Source organism: Zootoca vivipara, chromosome 3, assembly GCF_965207765.1.
Source record: "Zootoca vivipara chromosome 3, rZooViv2.hap1.1, whole genome shotgun sequence".
Lineage (NCBI taxonomy): Eukaryota > Metazoa > Chordata > Lepidosauria > Squamata > Lacertidae > Zootoca > Zootoca vivipara.
In genome coordinates, this window is record NC_142586.1 from 103,226,400 (window position 1) to 103,246,060 (window position 19,661).

Here is a 19,661-nt window from a genome sequence, read left to right on the forward strand (position 1 = left end):
TTAATACCCGTTCCAGACTTTTAAAAACAACACCTAAAACAGCAATTTAACATGAATTTTACTATCTAACGAGACCATTGATCTATAAAATGAAAGCAATAATCAATGTACTGTTGTTGTTGTTTAGTTGTGTCCGACTCTTCGTGACCCCATGGACCATAGCACGCCAGGCACTCCTGTCTTGCACTGCCTCCCGCAGTTTGGTCAAACTCATGTTCGTAGCTTCGAGAATGTACTGTACTATAGAATAAATAAGACATTATTGTAGATGATAAAGATTAAAGTGGTTGCAACAACTTGCCTCTTGGATGGGCCGGTTCTGGGGGCATCACTCGGGATATGCCTTGTAGAGAAGAGGAGGTGCTCAGTGAAGCCCCTTTTCCGCCCTTCCTGGCCCCAATTCACTGAACAGCCCTGCAGTGCTTTCCTGCTGAATAGGTTGTCACCAAGCACTTGAGGGTCACTGACAGTTCCAGAAAAAATGGTGGGAAATGGGATGAACAAAACATGGCCTGACGTGGGGGTCCGGGAGCAACATCCCTTATGCCTCCAGCTAATCTCATTTATGCAGAGGCTAAAACTATCTCCCTCCCATTTGCACCTTCTCCCCCCCAAAAGAGAGGAAATCCCTGACTTTACCTCTTGTGGAGTTGGAACTCCCAAGACTGTGAAACCCAAGGGGATACCAGGGGGATACCAAATTAATGAGGCTGACAATCACACACACTCCAATCATCAAACTGTGAAACTTTATTTGAATAAACAGTAGGCAGGAAGAAAGAAAAGAGGTCAAACAGATTACGAGATAAAGCAAGGTACTGTAGCTCTTAAAAATGGTCTAATCATGGTCTAACATGGACTAACAAAATAAAAAAATTCCTTCAGTAGCACCTTAAAGACCAACTAAGTTTTTATTTTGGTATGAGCTTTCGTGTGCATGCACACTTCTTCAGATGGACTAACAATACAGCATTCAAAGCTCACTGATGAGTAGCACAAGGGATGGTCAGTGTTCCAGTGTTATGGAAAATGCAGCTGATGAGTTTTAAAATACCAAATGATTTTTTAGTACAGAAACCTTTTCATTCAGCTGGAAAATCGTATTATAAAAATGGTATTCAAAGGATTATGTAAAGTTTAGGTAGTGAGCACCTGTTGTATCTCAACAGTGATGCTGATTGAAAGGACAAGGTAGGTCCATCATTTGGGCAGTGAAAAGGGGGCATCAAAACTCAGTTCACACACCCCCTCGACTCCAGATTCACACCCTCCCCATATTATCTAGCATGACCTCTTGTGCACTAGTTTAATAAACGTGCCTACAAATTTACATACAAACACCAGGAGACCCCCACAAACTCCATACATTTAAAATTTATTTGCCCCTTTATAAATTTGTAGATGTTTAGTCCTGGCCCATCCCTGAAGCTCTTTCCACACTCGATACATTTAAATGAATTCTCCCCTGTGTGAGTTCGTTGGTGTCTTCTGCAATTTCCCCTATAAGTGAAGCTCTTTCCACATTCTATACATTCATATGGTTTTTCTCCTGTGTGGATTCAATGGTGAATATTAAGGCTTGAACCAGTACTGAAAGTCTTTCCACACTCCATACATTTAAATGGTTTCTCCCCTGTGTGAGTTTGCTGATGTAAAGTAAGGTGTCCACTCCGATTAAAGCTCTTTCCACACTCCATACATTTAAATGGTTTCTCCCCTGTGTGAGTTTGCTGATGTAAAGTAAGGTGTCCACTCCGATTAAAGCTCTTTCCACACTCCATACATTTAAATGGTTTCTCCCCTGTGTGTGTTTGCTGATGTAAAGCAAGGTGTCCACTCTGATTAAAGCTTTTTCCACACTCCATACATTTAAATGGTTTTTCACCTGTGTGAGTTCGCTGATGTATAGTAAGTGTGGCGTTATTACTGAAGCTCTTTCCATATTCCATACATTTAAATAGTTTCTCCCCTGTGTGAGCCCGATGATGCTGAGTAAGCTGTGCTCTCTGATTAAAGCTCTTTCCACACTCCATACATTTAAATGGTTTTCACCTGTGTGAGTTCGATGATGTAAAGTAAGGTGTGCTCTCTGATTAAAGCTCTTTCCACACTCCATACATTTAAATGGTTTTTCCCCTGTGTGAGTTTGATGATGTCGAGTAAGGTGTGTACTCTGATTAAAGCTCTTTCCACACTCCATACAATTAAATGGCTTCACCCCAGTGTGAGTTTGTTGGTGCGAAGTAAGGTGTTCATTCCGGCTAAAACATTTTCCACATTCCATACATTCAATAGTCTTCTCTCCTCTGTGAATCCGTTGAGTTACCCTCAGGTTTGAACGACTCTGGGGTTGCGGTGCTCATCTCGCTTTACTGGCCGAGGGAGCCGGCATACAGCTTCTAGGTCAGGCACGTCCAACAGGTAGATCCTGATCTACCAGTAGATCACTGGATGCCTGTGGTAGATCACTGGTAGATCACTGGCTCCCCCCGAAGAAGCTCAACAACTTTGGCTCCCCTAAAAAAGCTCATTTTTTTGCTCTGCACCCCCCCAAAAATGGGGCATTCCCCCTCCCTTAAAAAGCTCAACAAGTTTGACCTGAACCCCCAAAAAGGGGGTAGATCACTGCCAGTTTTTAACTCTGTAAGTAGATCGCAGTCTCTTGGGTGTTGGCCACCCCTGTTCTAGGTCATATGGCCAGCATGACTAAGCCGCTTCTGGTGAAACTGGAGCGTTCTGTTTAGAAGTCCGCTTTTCTACTTTTTCCAGAGAAAGCAACATTTCCTCCACAACACCACCTCCAATTCACTAAACAGGGGGCGGGTGGCAGGGTTGGGGAGGGGGGGCACAATGTTTTGGGCAGGCCCCGTTGGCATATTCCTCCTCAGAAGTGTCCTTCCCATAGGGGTTAGTGGCTTGTTGCGCTAGGGCACTGGCCTCTCAGGGGTGCCCCAGCACTGGCGGGGCGCAACGAGTCACTAAGCGCTATGGCTCCACTGCTGCTTCCTCCTCTCCCTCAGCTGCAGGAATCCCCTGCCCACCGAGCCACTGTTGCCTGAGGGAGCAGCGGGAGCAGCAGTGGCGGGAGCGGCTTCCAAGTGGCCTCCTTCCACGTCACCAGTGCCTGCTGCCCCACCACCACCATTCCCGGGGCACAGGCGGCGGTGTGGCAACCACCTCCTGTTCCATGGCCATCGGGCCGAGCTGGGTCCCTTGCAAGCGCAGCAGCAGCGGCAGAAGGAGGAAGGGAAGAGGGAGACGCGGCTGGGCTCGGGCAGCACCCAGTGTCTTCAGCACATGGTACCGGGCGGGCTCTGCCTCCGCCCAGCCTGGCTGAGAGGCGGGGCTCGGCTGGGGACGCCGAGAAAGGAGAGGAGGAGAAAGAGAAAGGGAAAGAGACAGGCCTCCTCGTACAGGCTCCTCTATCGGAGGCCTTGCAAGCCGGGGAGAAGTGTCTTCTCCCTTGCCCCAGGCACGGCCAGGCCCGCGGCAGCGCCACGTGATCCCGTCAGGAGATAGCGGGAGAAGCTCACTTAGCAGCCGGCAGTGGCGCATCTCCTCCCACTGGCCTCCTCGGCTCCCTTTTCCCTGCCCATCCCAATTGAGGCCGGCCGGCCGGCTGTGTGGCTTCAGGGGAAGTGGGAAGGGAGAACGGCAAGGCATCCATGAATGGGCCTCAGGGGGAGGTCGAGTGGGAAAGGGATCCCAAGGGTCATCCAGTCCAGCCCACTTGCAGTGCAAGGAAGATCCTGTGGTTGAGATCCTGCGCGTATATATGCACCTTCTTTTCTGGTGTTCTGCCCCCCCTTCTCTCCCAACAGCCCTGCACCATCGGAAAGGGAGGGGGTACCAGAGGAACTTTTGCGCCATAGCACTGGGTGTGCTTAAGACGGCCCTGCCCAGCGCGTTTCTGAGCACAATTCAAAGTGTTGGTGCTGACCTTTAAAGCCCTAAACACCCTCAGTCCTGTATACCTGAAGGAGCATCTCCACCCCCATCGTTCAGCCCGGACACTGAGGTCTAGAGTCAAGGGCCTTCTGGCAGTTCCCTCACTGTGAGAAGTGAGGTTACAGGGAACCAGGCAGAGGGCCTTCTTGGTAGTGGCACCCGCCCTGTGGAATGCCCTCCCATCAGATGTCAAAGAAAGGCAGCCCTGTTTAGGGAAGTTTTTAATGTTTGAAGTTCTATTCTGTTTTTAGTCCTTTGTTGGGAGCTGCCCATAATTCTGAGGATGAAAGTGGGTGGAACCATGTATGCCAAGTTAACCTCTTTTGCAGCACTCCAGCCATTTCCTCAAGGCACACAACACAGCACAGCCATATGCCGAACTGTTCATCCAACACCTATTTACGCTTAAAGCATTCTGAGGTGCTGACAATACTAAGAGATGCTTCTTCACAAGGAGGGAGGCAAGGAGTTCTCATAAGCATCTGCCTGGCCAGGACTTGGATGAGTGAAGCACAAAGTAAATGTTCTTTTTCTTTTTTCTGCATTGTCAAAACAGAAAACGTGTGTGTGCTTTTGTCAGCTATGAAAAACAGTTTTTCTCTAGCAGATCATCAGCTCCACTGTCAATCTTGGCTCAGCCTACTGGGCACCCAGATGTTTCGTATCAAGTCTGAAGAACTTCCATATGAAAAGAAGCCCGCTTTGCCGTATAGGCAACACCTGATTGCACTAAAGAGTAATCTGAGATTAATTTGCCAGAAAATGTTGAGAAGAGTACCAGATGCAGTTAGTGGTTCCCATAAATCACACGGACTTCATTTAAAACACAAATGTGATTCCAAATAAAAGTATAAGGCAAGATACATATTTATTATAAATATATATATAAAAGTTCTACCAAGACAGGCCTTCAAGGTGATTTACAAGGCATCTTAAACAACACGAACATACTCACTAAACTAGCTTCAGGGCTGATCCAAGACAGTTTTCTGCCTATGGCAGAATACCAAACTATGTGCCTCTCCCCAACTCATGGGGTACTGTAATCAAGTTAGTTTGGTACCTGAAACAGAAAATCCCACAAGAGCCTCTCTCTGGGAGTATAAATACAACAATAATATATTGGACTTACTAACATGATACTCAAGATCAGCTGCTACTGTCTACCAAATGGTAGCGATGGCCCTGAATGGCTGGTTTAAACAAAGCAACCAAAATATGCTAGACAAATTTAATGAACCGAACATTCCTTTCTATCAAGGTATTGCTATCAAAAGTGCTATCAAAAGTGGCTGTCAAACCACTTGAGAATTTTGAGACTGCAATCCTATGCACTTACTTGGGAGCAAGCCCCGTTGAATTCAGTGGAATTACAAATAAGCATAGGCTTTGGCTGTGCAAGTTGATTTACTGTGCAACTTTCTAAACAAATTTAACTGATAGTGGAAAAAAATCACTAACATGTAGGGTGAGTTTTGAATGCATGAACCAGGATGGCATCATAATATGCAACAGCAAATAATACTATCATGAGGAACTCAATGCGCCCACTGGATTAAATGTGGTAAAAATAAAATTTCAGTATAAGGAATTGGGTCATGTAATATAACAGTGCAATGTAACAGAAAAGGATGTCAGCATTTTTAAAAAAGTGTTTGCAATTTATATCATGCTCTGTTCACACATTAAGCTCTTGGGCTGTAGGGTAGTTACTGTCAGAATGTTGACCTGCACCTGTATTAACAACTGCTAAGGGGACCCAGGTGGCGTTGTGGGTTAAACCACAGAGTCTCGGGCTTGCTGATCAGAAGGTCGGCGGTTCGAATCCCTGCAATGGGGTGAGCTCCTGTTGCTTGGTCCCAGCTCCTGCCAACCTAGCAGTTTGAAAGCACCTCAAAGTGCAAGTAGATAAATAGGGGCCGCTCCGGCGGGAAGGTAAACGGCGTTTCCGTGTGCTGCTCTGGTTCGCCAGAAGCAGCTTTGTCATGCTGGCCACATGACCTGGAAGCTGTCTGCGGACAAACGCCGGCTCCCTCGGCCTATAGAGCGAGATGAGCGCCGCAACCCCAGAGTCGGACACGACTGGACCTGATGCTCAGGGGCCCCTTTACCTTTAATCTTACAAAAAAAAAGTTTCTATTACAATGTGATAATGTACAGCTGGATTCTGGCCTCTATACAGTAGTTTTATGGTCAGTCTTCAATTAAATGGGTACACAATGGAATCCTCTCCTGCTACGATGAGGTAAATTGGGAAAGCAAATTGGGAAAGCAAAAGGAGTTTCTCTTAGTAAGTCCTCCAGTTCTACCGTTTCTTACAGCACAACCATCATACACCTTTTTAAATAAAAATGCTGTGGTGATCATGCTACTACCAGTTAATTCTGTTGTGAAAGATTTAGGCAGCATACTTAGCTGGAAATCCCACTGAGCTTGGTAAAACTTGCTTCTGAGCAGATAGGTGTTGTGGAATCTTTTTCAGCCTGAGGCTGCCCTGGGTTGGGCAGGATGCAAAGGAGGCTAGAATAATGGATGTGGCTCTGCCCTTTGTACAGCAGATTACATCCCAGCCATGCAAAAAGGCAGACATTTCTACAAACATACAAATACACCTCCATCCTCTTTTCAGGCAAGCAAGTAGCACTATCCCTGTTCAAACACCTATTATCATATAGTGTATCCTAATGGCAATCTTAATACTCCAGGTACCAATCTTTATGAAACAAAAGTGGCCACACACACACCTGCCCAGTAACACTGAAAAAGTATGGGTGGGGGATGGCACAGCAAAATGAGGTCTGAGTATCCTCTATGGCAGGCACCCCCAAACTGCGGCCCTCCAGATGTTTTGGCCTACAGTTCCCATGATCCCTAGCTGACAGGACCAGTGGTCAGCAAAGATAGGAAATGTAGTCCAAAACATCTGGAGGGCCGAATCTTGGTGATGCCTGCTCTAGGGGCATAAAATGCTAGCTGACTGTGTGAGTGAGGACCGAAAATAAGAGAGTATGCGGAATGGAATTTTTGGAGACCTGAATGCCTGTACTCAACACTGCAACAATTTGTTGCAGAGCCTTAAATGAGGACAACATTCCAAAAGTCTAATAAAGTGGAATCCAGTCATGAACTGTTTATGCCATAAAAACTCTGTTACTCTTTTTAACACTTATCTAGGTACAAGTCCCAATGAATTCAGTGGGGCAAATTTCTGAGTAGCTATGAGTAGGATGTGCTGCAAGGTATCTAAATTCTACTTTTTTTTGCTGCAACAGTCTAGTGTGGCTACCCTTCTGGTGACACTATTGGAGAAAGCTTTTTCTTTAAGCTTACAAAATGAAAAAGGCACACCTAATTATTAGGAACTGTCAGTAACTGAAGTTGAGCTTCACCCGCAGAATGAACTTTGTCTAAGCTTAAGAAAAGAATAGAGGCCTGCTATTTTTGAAAAACTTATTGTTTGCCACCCTCTTGTGGAAATGAAGGAAATTAGAACTTGTGTCAGAAAATGAGACTATTGATACATAATTATCAAAAATAAAATAAAACAAACAGCAAAAATCAGCAACAAAAACTAAGGAATGTAGTGTGGCCTAAGTGTTCATCTTGTTGGCCAAGATGTCTAAATCAGCTTTGATTGTACAAATTGAATTTGCCAGTATGTGATCAAATTGCACTTGAAAACACTGAGCACTGCAAATTATCTCACTAACACTTTAAAAAGTACTTGCCTGTTTTCTTCTCCCGCTGCCTTCATAAGGACTGCAGCCTTACCGTGTTTCCCCTTTTTTAAGACGTAGCCATAAAGTAAGCCATGGCAGGATTTTTAAACATTTGTGAAATATAAGACATACCCTGAAAATAAGACATACCTCCATGCCGTGTGGAGCGAGACCGCCGAGGGCCCCAGCCAGCCAGCGGGACTCAGAACGCCGGCTGCAGCAGCAGGAGGCCTGCCGGCTTGGTGCCTGGAGCCAGCTGCTGCTGCAGCGGCGAGCGCGCAGAGCGCCCGAGCCAGCGGTCTTGCCTCCGCCCGGCCGAGGAGGCCTGCCGCCCAGAACCGGTGGCTGCAGCGTGGAGCGTGCCAAGCGCTCCGCAGCATCGAGCGCTTGGAGCGCTCTGTCGGGCCGGGCGGAGCGCTTGAGCCAGCGGCCTCCGCTTGGCCCGACCGAGGAGACCTGCCTCCCTGCCGCCCAGAAGTGGCGGCTGCAGCATGGAGCGCGCCGAGCGCTCTGCAGGACTGAGCGCTTGGAGCGCTCTGTCGGGCCGGGCGGAGCGCCTGAGCCAGCGGCCTCCGCTTGACCCGGCCAATGAGACCTGCCTCCCTGCCGCCCAGAAGTGGCGGCTGCAGCATGGAGCACGCCGAGCGCTCTGCAGGACTGAGCACTTGGAGCGCTCTGTCGGGCTGGGCGGAGCGCCTGAGCCAGCGGCGTCCGCTTGGCCCGGCCGAGGAGACCTGCCTCCCTGCCGCCCAGAAGTGGCGGCTGCAGCATGGAGCACTTGGAGCGCTCTGCAGGACTGAGCGCTTGGAGCGCTCTGTCGGGCCGGGCGGAGCGCCTGAGCCAGCGGCCTCCGCCTGCCCGGCTGAGGAGACCTGCCTCCCCGCCGCCCAGATCCGGCTGCTGCAGTGTGGAGCACGCCGAGCGCTCTGCAGGACTGAGCGCTTGGAGCGCTCTGTCGGGCCGGGCGGAGCGCCTGAGCCAGCGGCCTCCGCTTGGCCCAGCCAAGGAGACCTGCCTCCCCGCCGCCCAGAACCGGCAGCTGCAGCGTGGAGCACGCCAAACGCTCCGCAGCGCCAAGCACTTGGAGCGCCCTGCCGGGCCGAGCGGACCACGTAAGCCAGTGGCCTCCGGATCGGCAGAAATCAGGGGCCTGGGTGGGAGGGCGACTGGGGTGTGCCTTTGCCTTTTGGATACTTGCATTTTCTTTCTTGTTTTCTTCCCTTTTTGCAATGTACAGAAATGCAAACTATATCTTATCATCATCACTATTATTACAATTTCACCCCTCCGTTTCTTTTCTGTGTGTATGTGTGTAATTGTGGAACCCTCCCGGCCAATTGAGAAATGCACAGACGTCTTTCTTTAGTTCTTTACAACCATTGAACTCTGTTGTCTGTTTAAATTTCACATTTAAAAAGGAAGATAACTGGGTAGTTTCCTTTTCCTTTTAAAAATATTATCTGCAGCAAAGCAGAAATGGGCACAAGAAACAGGAGGTGTGGACCTTTTGGGTTTGCTTTTCTCAGGGTTCAATCCAACCCCACCTTCCCCAGCTGCCGCCTCCCCACCTTTCCTCCCCAGATCGGCTCTGCCCCATCGTCACGTTGCTCTTAGGCATTTTGCTCAAAGCGTAGCGGATGGGGAGGGCTAAGGAGAAGATGTTCATCCAAGCCAGGCTTTCAGGTGCTGCTGGACTCCAACTCCCAATAGCCAGCATGGCCAGTGGTTGGGGATAATGGGAACTGCAGCCCCACAGCATCCGGAGGGCTGGGGGGTTGCTCTGGAACTTCTCTCCCTCCCTCCTTTTCCGTCTCTTTCCCCTCTCTTCAGACACTCATGTGCTGCATCTGCTTTGGGGTAACCTGATGGTAGAATTTGGGCTAGATGACAGGAAATTAAAAAAATAAGACACCCCACTGAAAATAAGACACCCTGTGTTTTTTTGAGAGAAAAAAAAGTTATAAGACGGTGTCTTAAAAAAGGGGAAACACGGTATTTCCCTAGTTTCCAAGGTAGGCCTGACCATTAAACAGTGTGAGGCAGCTGATATTGGTCCTCCTGTAAATGGTTGGGGTTTTTAGTTTATTGAAAACCTGTACCTTTACTTTCAGAGATAGTCATACCTCGGTTTAGGTACACCTCGGTTTGAGTATTTTCAGTTTAAGTACTCCGCGGATTACAGTAATCCACTTTCCATTACTTTCAATGGGAAAGTTCGCTTCAGGTTAAGTACGCTTCAGGTTAAGTACTCCACGGACCGTCTGGAACGGATTAATCCACTTTCCATTACTTTCAATGGGAAAGTTTGCTTCAGGTTAGGTAAGTACAGACTTCCGGAATCAATTATGTTTGTAAACCGAGGTACCACTGTAGGGGATTTGTGGTAATTTCTGTGGTGGTTGCCAGTATAACTAGTACTGTAGCACAATCCTCGCCAAGTCTGCTCAGAGCCAGTGTGGTGTAGTGGTTAGAGCGCTGGACTAGGACCTGGGAGAGCAAGGTTCAAATCCGCCCCCTTGTCAGCTTACGGTAACGTTCCTCACAGGGTTGTTGCGGGGATTAAATGAGAAAGGAGAGAGCCAGGTCACATCACTTTTGAGCTGCTTGGAGGAAAAGGTGGGACACAGTAAGCAAATATAATAAAATGAAATAAAATAAAATAGTGAGGCCTGTTGAATTCCAGGGAAGTGGCGATAGAATTGCAGACTTATTTGGCCAACTTTTGTTTCCTGATATGAAGGCGAATACCTTAGCATTTAATAGGGTGGTATGCAAATTTATTTTATTATTGTTGTTGTTGTAAATATCAGCAACAATATAGATAAATATAAAAATGAAACTAATAATAATAATAAAAAACTGCACCTACACGGTTCCCCATGGAGCGCGCGGGGCAAGCAGCCGATGCAAAAGTCGTGGGGACCGGACACCAAAAACGCGAAGCTCCGCCCCCTCCTCGTATTATCTTTCAGTCACGCATGCGGCGGGCTTCGAATGTGAACCGAAAGCGAGGGTCGTGGGTAATGCTTATCGGGACCCCCCCCCCCTCTTTACCTCTTTTATATCAGCGGCGTTACTACGTCCCCTCTCCATCGAGGGACTCACCGCCTTCCTTCGTTCTGATTGGCTCTCATTCCGGCCAATCCCGAAGTGGCCAGAACGCCTTGTGCGGCTGCGCGCGACGGTTTGAATTTTTTAAAATACCGTTTCTTCCCAGTTATGGTGGACGCGGCAGCTTCCATGGCTTCGCGGGCGCCTGGGGAAGCCGCGGAGCTTTCCGCGCGCGCGCAGTGAGTAGTCGCCGGCTGGGGAGGGGGGTTGGTGGCGGCGGCTCTTCCCCTTCCCCGGGTTTTATGGCGGGCCTGAAATCTGAAGGGATGTGGGAGGGTGGTGGGCTATGGCGGTTGCGGGGAGGGGCAGGGGTAAATTGAGTATACCACTCTTCATCCATGGCTCTGAGGGCGGTTCACAACATAAAAACACAAAATGCATAATAAAAACAAGAACGAAAGCCCCCACAAATTAATAATTCCCCCCTGCCACAGACATACGTACAAGGGGTATATGATGTTAATCAGCCAAAGGCCTGGTTGAAGAGGGAACGTTTTCCCCATGGTACCTAACAGTGTATAATGAAAATGCCAGCCAACCCTCCCTGGGGAGAGCATTCCACAAATGGAGAGTCACTGTAGAATAACAATATATTGCTAGACTACCCATTTCAATTCTAGCAGGTCCGTCTATGTAGTAAGAGCAAAAGTGCACAGTGCATTATTGCTCCAGCAATTCCAAGGTTTATGGTGTGTGTGTGTGTGTATCATTTGTTGCACTTTTGTGCAAAAATGTGGGAGGTGTCAAATTAAGAACAAAAGCTGTTGAAAAGTAATGGAGGAAGGAACCATCAAGCTTTATGCTGCTACTGTATTTTTTAAAATGATAATAACTCTCCACTTGGAAAACTCGGTATGTAATGGCTGTAATCCTAAATGTCATGGATCAAAGAGTGTGATAAAATACTTTAATGGTAAGAGTTGTCAAGCAACAGGTGATTGATTTAGCCCACCCCTTCAGAAGAAGGAAATCCCCAGTAGGTACCAAGAGGCACATATGACAGTTCCATACAGGCCTAGCTACAGATTATTATTAATAATATTTGTATGCTGCCCTTCATCCAAATATCTCAGGTTCACAGCATAAAGATGACATTCTAGAACTTCAGTGCCAACTGAAAAGGTTGGGTATATTGTGCCTAAGCACCAAACTTTAATTAATGCGGCTGCTCCTCATGTTTTCACTTTCATTCAGAGCCAGTTTCAAGTTTTTGAAGGCTGAAAGTACTTCTGTTTAGGTTGGTGGGTGCTGGTGGCCCTCCCTTACCTTGACAGTTTGGAGCCACCAATTTAGCCCTAGTTTGTGGCAAGGGGAGGGGGAAGAGATTAGGCACCTGTAACTTTGAAGGCATCTGCGAAAGCACTGTGGGATACTGTGCCAGAGCAGCCAGACCCATTCAAATACTGCTAAACTGCCATATTGTGCTAAATGCAAATACTGATACGATGCTGTCTGGTTTGTTTCACAGAATGTTTGAAACTCTCATACAGAACTACTGCGGTGATGACCCACTTGATCCTTGGTATAGGTTAGTCTTTCCTTCAGCTGCCCTCTATCTTGTCTAGATTTATTAAGTACTAACAAAAAAATACCAATTACTCCAACTACAAAGCTAAATAATAACACCCAATCTAAAATCATGACAACCATATTTCTCTAAATGGAGAGCAGAGAGATGCCTGCATTTCTGAAACTAAACCATATAAAAACACTACACAATGATTGAAAATGATCAAGATATTCTGGCCCCTTATAGATGTAATAAGAGTTAAAAGGGGTCCTTCTCCGGGAGGGAGCCTGGACCTCCGGCAGAGCACAATTGAAAGCCCTTACTTGCTAGTAAAATGATACAGACCAAACCAGAATTCTAGTGAAAAGCAAGGCGGCTAGTTAAGCCTGATCTTTACTAAAAAAAACCTGTTGCAACAAGGTGCTCCCCCACATGTAGGAGAGAGGACCCAGAACAAAGGTGTGCCCGCCCTTATATAGACATTTTAAATTGTCCACCCTGGAGTCCAAGATCACAGAAAAGGCGGTCTACAACAGAAATCTAAGTATGTTGTTTTTACCCTGTCTGCCAGGTTACCTGTTAATGGTCACTTGACTGGATTACCTGGGGAGTCTGGTCATTTTTTTTGTAAAGATAATACTTAATTCCTGAGCCAGGTCACAGGCTCACCCTATTTTCACACCTTAAATGTGCCCTTAAGGCAGGATTTGTGAGGACATAAACAATGGGGAGGTTTCTGCATTTCCTTTTCTTTCGACCTTGTAGAGTAATATTTGAAGTGACTGAAAGAGTCAAAATGGCTTTAGGACTTTTCCTATGGGTTTCAGACATGTGGTTTATATATTTTTATATGTGTTTGCTTGGTACATTTATGAACATTTATTATATATTTATAAGACCTAAAAATTCTTATAACAGAGACCTGTAGCTTATGTTACTTTTTCTGCAATAACTAAATTCCAAAGGTTTTTATATCATAAGGATGGAGTCAGATTTAAAAAAAATGCTTTCCACTGCTTTGCTATAGAGATCCTGGCAGCTGGCAGCATCCATGTTAACAGCTCCTTTTGGTGAAATGTCTTCATAGTGTCTGGCCACATATTTTGTAGAGATTCTAACTATACTGTAAGGCAGCCTTTCCCATCCTTGGGTGTCCAGCTGTTTTTCAACTACATTTTCCATTATCCCTGGTAATTGGCCATGCTGCCTGGTGCAGATGGGAGCTGTAGTTCGGCGACATCTGGGGATCCAAGATTGGGAAACGCTGCTGTAAGGCTTACAATTGATCAATTCCTCTTTTTAGGTATTTTCAGTGGGTTGAAGGTGTACCGGAAGCAGAAGGGAGACAAAAGTACCTGCTGTACTTGCTGGAGCGGCTTGTGAAAATATTTTTAAGTGACAAGCGGTACCAGCATGATGCAAGATTCATCAACTGCTGTGTGACGTTTGTACGTATACAGAATAGATGCACAATTTATTAAAACTTTGCACATGCTGAACAGTAAATAGTAAACTGTTTTTAAGTTGTTGTTTTGGATTGATGTAAGTAGCCTTAAATTATAGAATTGTAAGTTGGGATATAATTATGTTTGCATTAAAAGAATCTGAATTATTGTACATTTGGATTGTGTAATGTTTAATCTGATGTTTATTGATGTTCAGTGGAAGTCCTGTTCATCTGGTTAGTTAGCAATTAAAAGGAATGCCAGAGTGTGGGGGTATCTTTTAATGCAGGGGTGGGTATCCTGTCACCTTCCAGATGATGCTGGACTCCAACTCCTGTTGCCCTGACCATTGTCAATGCTGGCTGGGGCTGAAGAAAATTTGAGTCCAGCAATGTCTCTAGGGCTGAACATTCACCATCCCTCTTTGGATGGCAACCTGGAAACTCCCTGACCCCCTCATCCTCTCCAATCTCCCACGATGTGTCACAAGTGTTTTCTTCTGTGTGAACCAAGACACAATCAAAGTTTTACTTGGCCCTTTACTGTAACCAAGCCCAAGCAGATAGCTCTTGTACCACACATTCTGCTGCACGCCTGCTCTGAATATGTAGTAAAACACTCCTTTTACCCTGTGAAGCTGCTTTTTACTAAGTCACATCATCAGGGGAGGTTTGGAGCTCAATAGCAGAGCATCTGATTTATATGCAAGAAGTCCCAGATTCAGTCCCTGGCATCTCCAGGTAAGACTGGAAAGAATTCCTGCAAATAAATAAATAAATAAATAAATAAATTTTATTATGTATAAAATTTGGCTTCTCTGTCATGTATGCTCTTAACTGAGATTCCTGCATTGCAGTGGGTTGGACTAGAATAGATGACCCTCAGGATCCCTTCCAAGTCTACAATTCAATGATTCTATGAAGCCCTATGGAGAATCGCTGCCAGTCAGGGTAGCCAGTACTGAGCTAGATGGACCAATGGTCTGACTTGGTATAAGGCAACTTACTTTTTTTGTTGGACCATCTAGCTCATTATTGTCCATGCCGTTTAAAAAATAGTGATATGGTTGCAAAGTTGTCTGCTTTTGCTGGCAGCAGCTCGCCAGACTTTCTGACAGGGACCTTTCTCCGCACCTGCTGATAGAGATCTTTTTAACCAGACATACCAGGAAATGATCCTTCTTCCACTTGGCCAGGTGATAGACATGGCCTTGTCTGCAGGGCTTGGAGTTCTCCCACTGTGTACTTCAACTACTGATGCCTATTCCTTGGCCTGTACAGGGGAATGAGCAGCTGAGGTGTAGTATGGACAGGAAGAGGTTGAAGAACCCTTTACTCTCTTCTTGGTTCATGTGGTCGTGAGTCAATGATGGAGCAAGCATTGCTGGCTTTTCGGTCACTTATGTTCAATTGAAAAATGAACTAGTTGCTACCCACCTAGATGAGTAGTTTGTCTTGAAAGATGTTTTCATACTCATAGAAAGCTAGTTTGCAAATAGTGATATATTTGGCCTGTGTTGGCTGTTTTCTTGCCCTTGCTTTTATAATGGAACATTATTGTTACTGAGCTGACTTCACTTTCTTTAAATGAATGCTAATGTGCATATGTCTCTATCTCTATCTCTATCTCCTCTAGGCCGACTTCATTGATAACCCGAGCAATTTTTTTGACTATTTGTGCAGCCAAGGGGTTGGTAACAAGTCATCTCTTCTGTATTGTGCTTGGGCTCAGAAGCTTGGCATGCAAGGAAATATATCTCATGCAAGCGCTGTTATTCAACAGGGTATTCACAATAGAGCAGAACCAATTGAGAAACTGCATCAACAGTACAGGTACTGTATGTCTATATTTGGCCTGTGATTGACAAGCTGATTTTGTAAAGACAGTGGAATACAAGCGAAGAACCTGTAGTTTGGGGCAGAATGTGTCCCTCCAGGTCTTTTTGTTTGGCCCTTGGCCCCCTTCCCAGGCCACGCCTATTACAGCTCCTGTGGGTGGCTTTTGATGGGCGGGTCAGAGGAAAAGTGGGTTGAGCAAGAAATGTAAATTTTACCTGCTCTGTAGACTAGTTTTGACACACATTCAGACACCCCTCTCTATGCTCCATTCAAGAAAGCAAGGGGCATCACAGTTGGAGTACACATTCCAACCAGGCAAAACTCAAGGTGCAAAGGAGGGCCATGAGCTAGGGGGAAAGGGTGGGGCCTGAGGATAGTTCTGAGGCCCAGATAGAGAGGACTTGTGAGGGTGCATTTGGCCCCCTGGACCTGAAGTTCCCCACCCCTGTTGTGGAGGAAAGTAGGTATATGCTGAGATTTTTTTCAAGCCTCAGGTGTTGTCTGATTAAGCGTGAGCTGGAAAACTTGGAATTACAGATCCAAAGACCATATGTGCTTCTTTGTAAAACAAAAAGGGAAAAAAAGGCTGCATCTCTTGACAGTGGTGAGGCTGAAAATGAAGTTTAAGAGTTAAAGGCTTTCAAACTCTAATTGGCATGTGAGGTATGTGTTGTGTTTGGTGATAACTGAAGAGTATGTAGGCGATTAGGGAATAATTTCATTGTGACCAACTTTAGAAAACTGCTGTTGTGTGGCCTGCTTTTAAGCTGTCTTTGATGTGATCTTTAAACTTCGACTCAAGCTTTTAAATTAAATCCTATTTGATGCAGAAGTATCTGACTTCTTCCATCGCCAATGCTAGTTTGTCTCTTCTCTTCAACCTAGATTTTTGGAGAGTTGCTTACCTCGGAATCAAATTTCAAATCACGGTAGGTTTACTTTCTACACTTTCAGTGTAATAATCTTATGACTTGCTTTAAAAAAAATTAATTTGGTAATGTCAGAATTCCTGAAAATAAACTTTGAAGGGTCACGCCCTTCAAAGAGGGAACTGAAATGATGACCCTTTGTGCCTCTGACTGATGGCACTGCACATTGTGGCATTGTCTCCAAGGCCTCTTGAAAATCTTACTGATCTACTGGTTCTGTATAGGGGGGAACTGATGGGTGGCTGTCCTGAAACAAAGAGTTGAATTTTTGTCCTGTGAACAAAGAGAGTTTGCTGTGAACAAGTAGGCAGGATTGCAGGACACACACATGCTGAGTCAGGCCACTGGTCCATCCAGTTCAGTATTGTCTGCACTGACAGTTAGCAGCTCTCCAGGATTTCAGACTGTTCTATCCCATAACTAACTGGAGATGCTGGGTATTGAACCTAGGACCTCCTACCTGCAAAGCAGATGCTGTAACACTGAGCTGTAGTTCTTCCAAACACTTGCTGAAGTATCATGTTTGCGGACAAAAATGGTCAGAACTAGACTAGGACACATGTTTTGGACTGGAGAAAAAGCATCGGTTAAGTGAGAGTGTGCCCAGTGGAAGGGGAAAAAAGGAAAGCGAAAAAGAGCTCTGCATAAATACAATAGCTTGGATCCATTGCCTCCTCTCCCCTGTGACCATCTGGGAACCCTGAAAATTCTTTCCAAAAAGTTGGATGGCCCTCCTAGATAGTGTGGAGTGGGACACGGGGCTGCTGGAGGATAGGAAATAGCCTCAAATTGCTCAGTTTCAAGAGATTCCCCTGGACAGCCCCATTGCTTCGCTCTACATTGCTATGGTGCAATGGCATTGTTGAACTTTTGTAGATAGCGGTGACAGAAGCTAATTTTATACATGCTATTCCAGCCTGTTTTCTGGCTTCGGCCAAGTAGTCAATGAAAGAGATAAGATTGTAATCTAAATCTCTACTTGTTTGAAGTGGTATTGCTGTTCTGGTGCATTCTACACTGAACACTTTTAATGTAGAGAAACAGACCAGGTTCTAGAAGTCAGTAATTTCCCCATCATCATCTTGTGGAGGTAATTTTAGATCAGGGATGGGGAACCTGTGGACCTCTGGATATTCTTGGACTACAGCTCTCTATTGAGATAATTGCGTGATTGGCTAATTATCGATAACGCAGCTTTGTGAGTGTGAGACAGAAAGATAGCAGAGAAATCTATCTGCCTACGAACAATTCTAGCTGCGTAGCAGACGTTGCAAAAATACTCGCCCAGTACGCTCCGTCACAAATGTCAAGCCTCTGTTTCAAAAACCCAGAAACCTTTCCTCCCAAGTTCAGATCACATTCCGTAGCAGCGAAAACTTTATCCGACTTTCTGTGCCTCTGAAATAACTCACGTCCACTTCTTGGTTCGTTAAAACAAAAGATTTATTGCTTAGGGCAGCTCAGCCTGGTGAGTTCATCTCCATCTCGGCTGGAAGCTGCGACACGAACAGACAGAATAAAAACATACAGCGTCTCATGTAACAGAAAAAATACAACAGCACACACAGGTACTTCCTGTTTACATGGGCACGTCACAGGGCCCCGTGGCAGGACGATTGCTGAGCTTTTAACCCTCTCAGGTCACACTCTCACCATCTCTGATAATTAGCTGTGCTGGCTGCGGCTAATAGGAGTTGGAGATTGAGATCATCTGAAAGGCTACAGATTTCCCATCCCTTCTTTTATATGTGAACTGTCTTTAATGATCAGCATCCATTTTTAGTTTCTCTAATTGTATTTTTCCTCCTGTAGTTGGTGTTCTGCAGCCTCTTAACCCCCAAATGTCAAATCAGATGGCTCCTAAAGAAGGCCCAGTCTGTGCTAATCAAAATCAGGTACAGTAGAATCACAACTTGTTAGGTGATTGCAGCTTTGAACAGGTGGCAAGAATATAAGTGGAGAATGGGGGAAACAGTTGGAAGAGGCTGTCCGAAATCTTGTGATATCTCCTGAAGGCCCCATTAAATCACACATGATCTTCCCTGGGTCCGTTAAGCAAGGCAGAGGGCTTAAAAAACTCTTTCCAAACTAGGTTTTCCTGCCACAGAAAGTTTTTAAACCACCTTGCTTACTTGGCTCTGGGAAGGTCACATGAGGCCGTCTGCTTATTATTGTTATTTATTAAATTTGTATCTTTCTTCCTATTTTCTAGAATCCAGCCAATTCTGAAAAACAGCTCATCTGTAGGGGAGAAGAAAAAATGTAAGTAACTGTAAATTACATTCACAACTTGAATGTTCATGCTTAAATGGCTTGGGTCATGCATACTTGAATGCGCATTTTTGCCCTGTCTCTTGAGTCCACGGGAAAACTCTGCTTTCCCTGCTAAGCATTACCTAGTTAGAAACAGTAAAGCTGATTTTTTTTATCATTGATAGCACTCTATAATACATTTCCAAAGGAGATCTGCCTTGTTCCTGGCCTAATTTCTTATTTACATTTTACCTCATTTTAACCCTAACATTGGGTAAAGGAGCGGGTTACAAGGTACTTCCCTTTATCATCACAACAATCCTATGGTTATTGGGATGTGCATAGAACCCCCTGCCCCTAATTCATTTTTGAACCTGCTTTGTGTTTTTGTTCAACACAAAGGCCTCTTTGCTTAGGATGGTGCCTCTTTTGGTTTTTTCAAATGATTGGAGATCTCCATTCAATGAAAGTTTGCACTGGAGCAGCTGTCAGACCCTTAGGGGACCTTAGGGGTCTTCAGAGCAGTCCCTGCTCACTCCTACAGCATGAGCAGGAACTACTCTGAAGGTTGCTGATGAATAGAGTAACCAACTAGTTCGGAAAATAAAGGCAGCACCCCAAAAAAATAGCTGGGGAGGAGTGGGGGGGGGAGCCCACCCTGCCAAGCCAATGGCCTTTTAGGCAAAGGAGCCCTCTCTCAGCAGTAGATTTCTCCCTCAGCTATTTCCAAGGTTCAGCCTTCATTTCTCCCTTATGTCTTGCCGATGAAGGCGGCACTGTCTTCATTCATTTACATGAGGCCGGGGTGGGAAATAACATCTTTGAAAATACCTATATTGGGCCTATCACAGCTCTCTATGGAGTTCTGGAATTTCAGGGCCAGCCTGTTTTGTTTTAGACAGCACTGG

The 19,661-nt window shown here is 45.7% G+C and overlaps 1 protein-coding gene and 1 long non-coding RNA gene across 3 annotated transcripts in view; one reads left to right on the forward strand and one right to left on the reverse strand.

Moving 5' to 3' along the window:
- Positions 1–41: 41 nt before the first annotated feature.
- Positions 42–10,783, reverse strand: LOC148686390 (uncharacterized). Its single transcript, XR_015949178.1, has 2 exons — positions 10,537–10,783; positions 42–240 (listed from the first exon to the last, which is right to left on the reverse strand). It is a non-coding gene; the product is annotated as an uncharacterized LOC148686390 (long non-coding RNA).
- Positions 10,654–19,661, forward strand: part of BUB1 (BUB1 mitotic checkpoint serine/threonine kinase) — a 31,155-nt gene continuing 22,147 nt past the window's right edge. Inside the window, exons 1-7 of one of the 2 annotated variants that reach the window (XM_035110546.3) lie at positions 10,654–10,957; positions 12,247–12,306; positions 13,592–13,736; positions 15,369–15,565; positions 16,457–16,500; positions 18,313–18,395; positions 18,713–18,762. In XM_035110546.3, coding sequence (XP_034966437.3) covers positions 10,887–10,957; positions 12,247–12,306; positions 13,592–13,736; positions 15,369–15,565; positions 16,457–16,500; positions 18,313–18,395; positions 18,713–18,762 — 650 coding nt within the window. In that variant the 5' untranslated portion in view covers positions 10,654–10,886. The remainder of the gene's footprint in view (positions 10,958–12,246; positions 12,307–13,591; positions 13,737–15,368; positions 15,566–16,456; positions 16,501–18,312; positions 18,396–18,712; positions 18,763–19,661) is intronic. The other variant, XM_035110545.3, reaches the window with a different exon arrangement.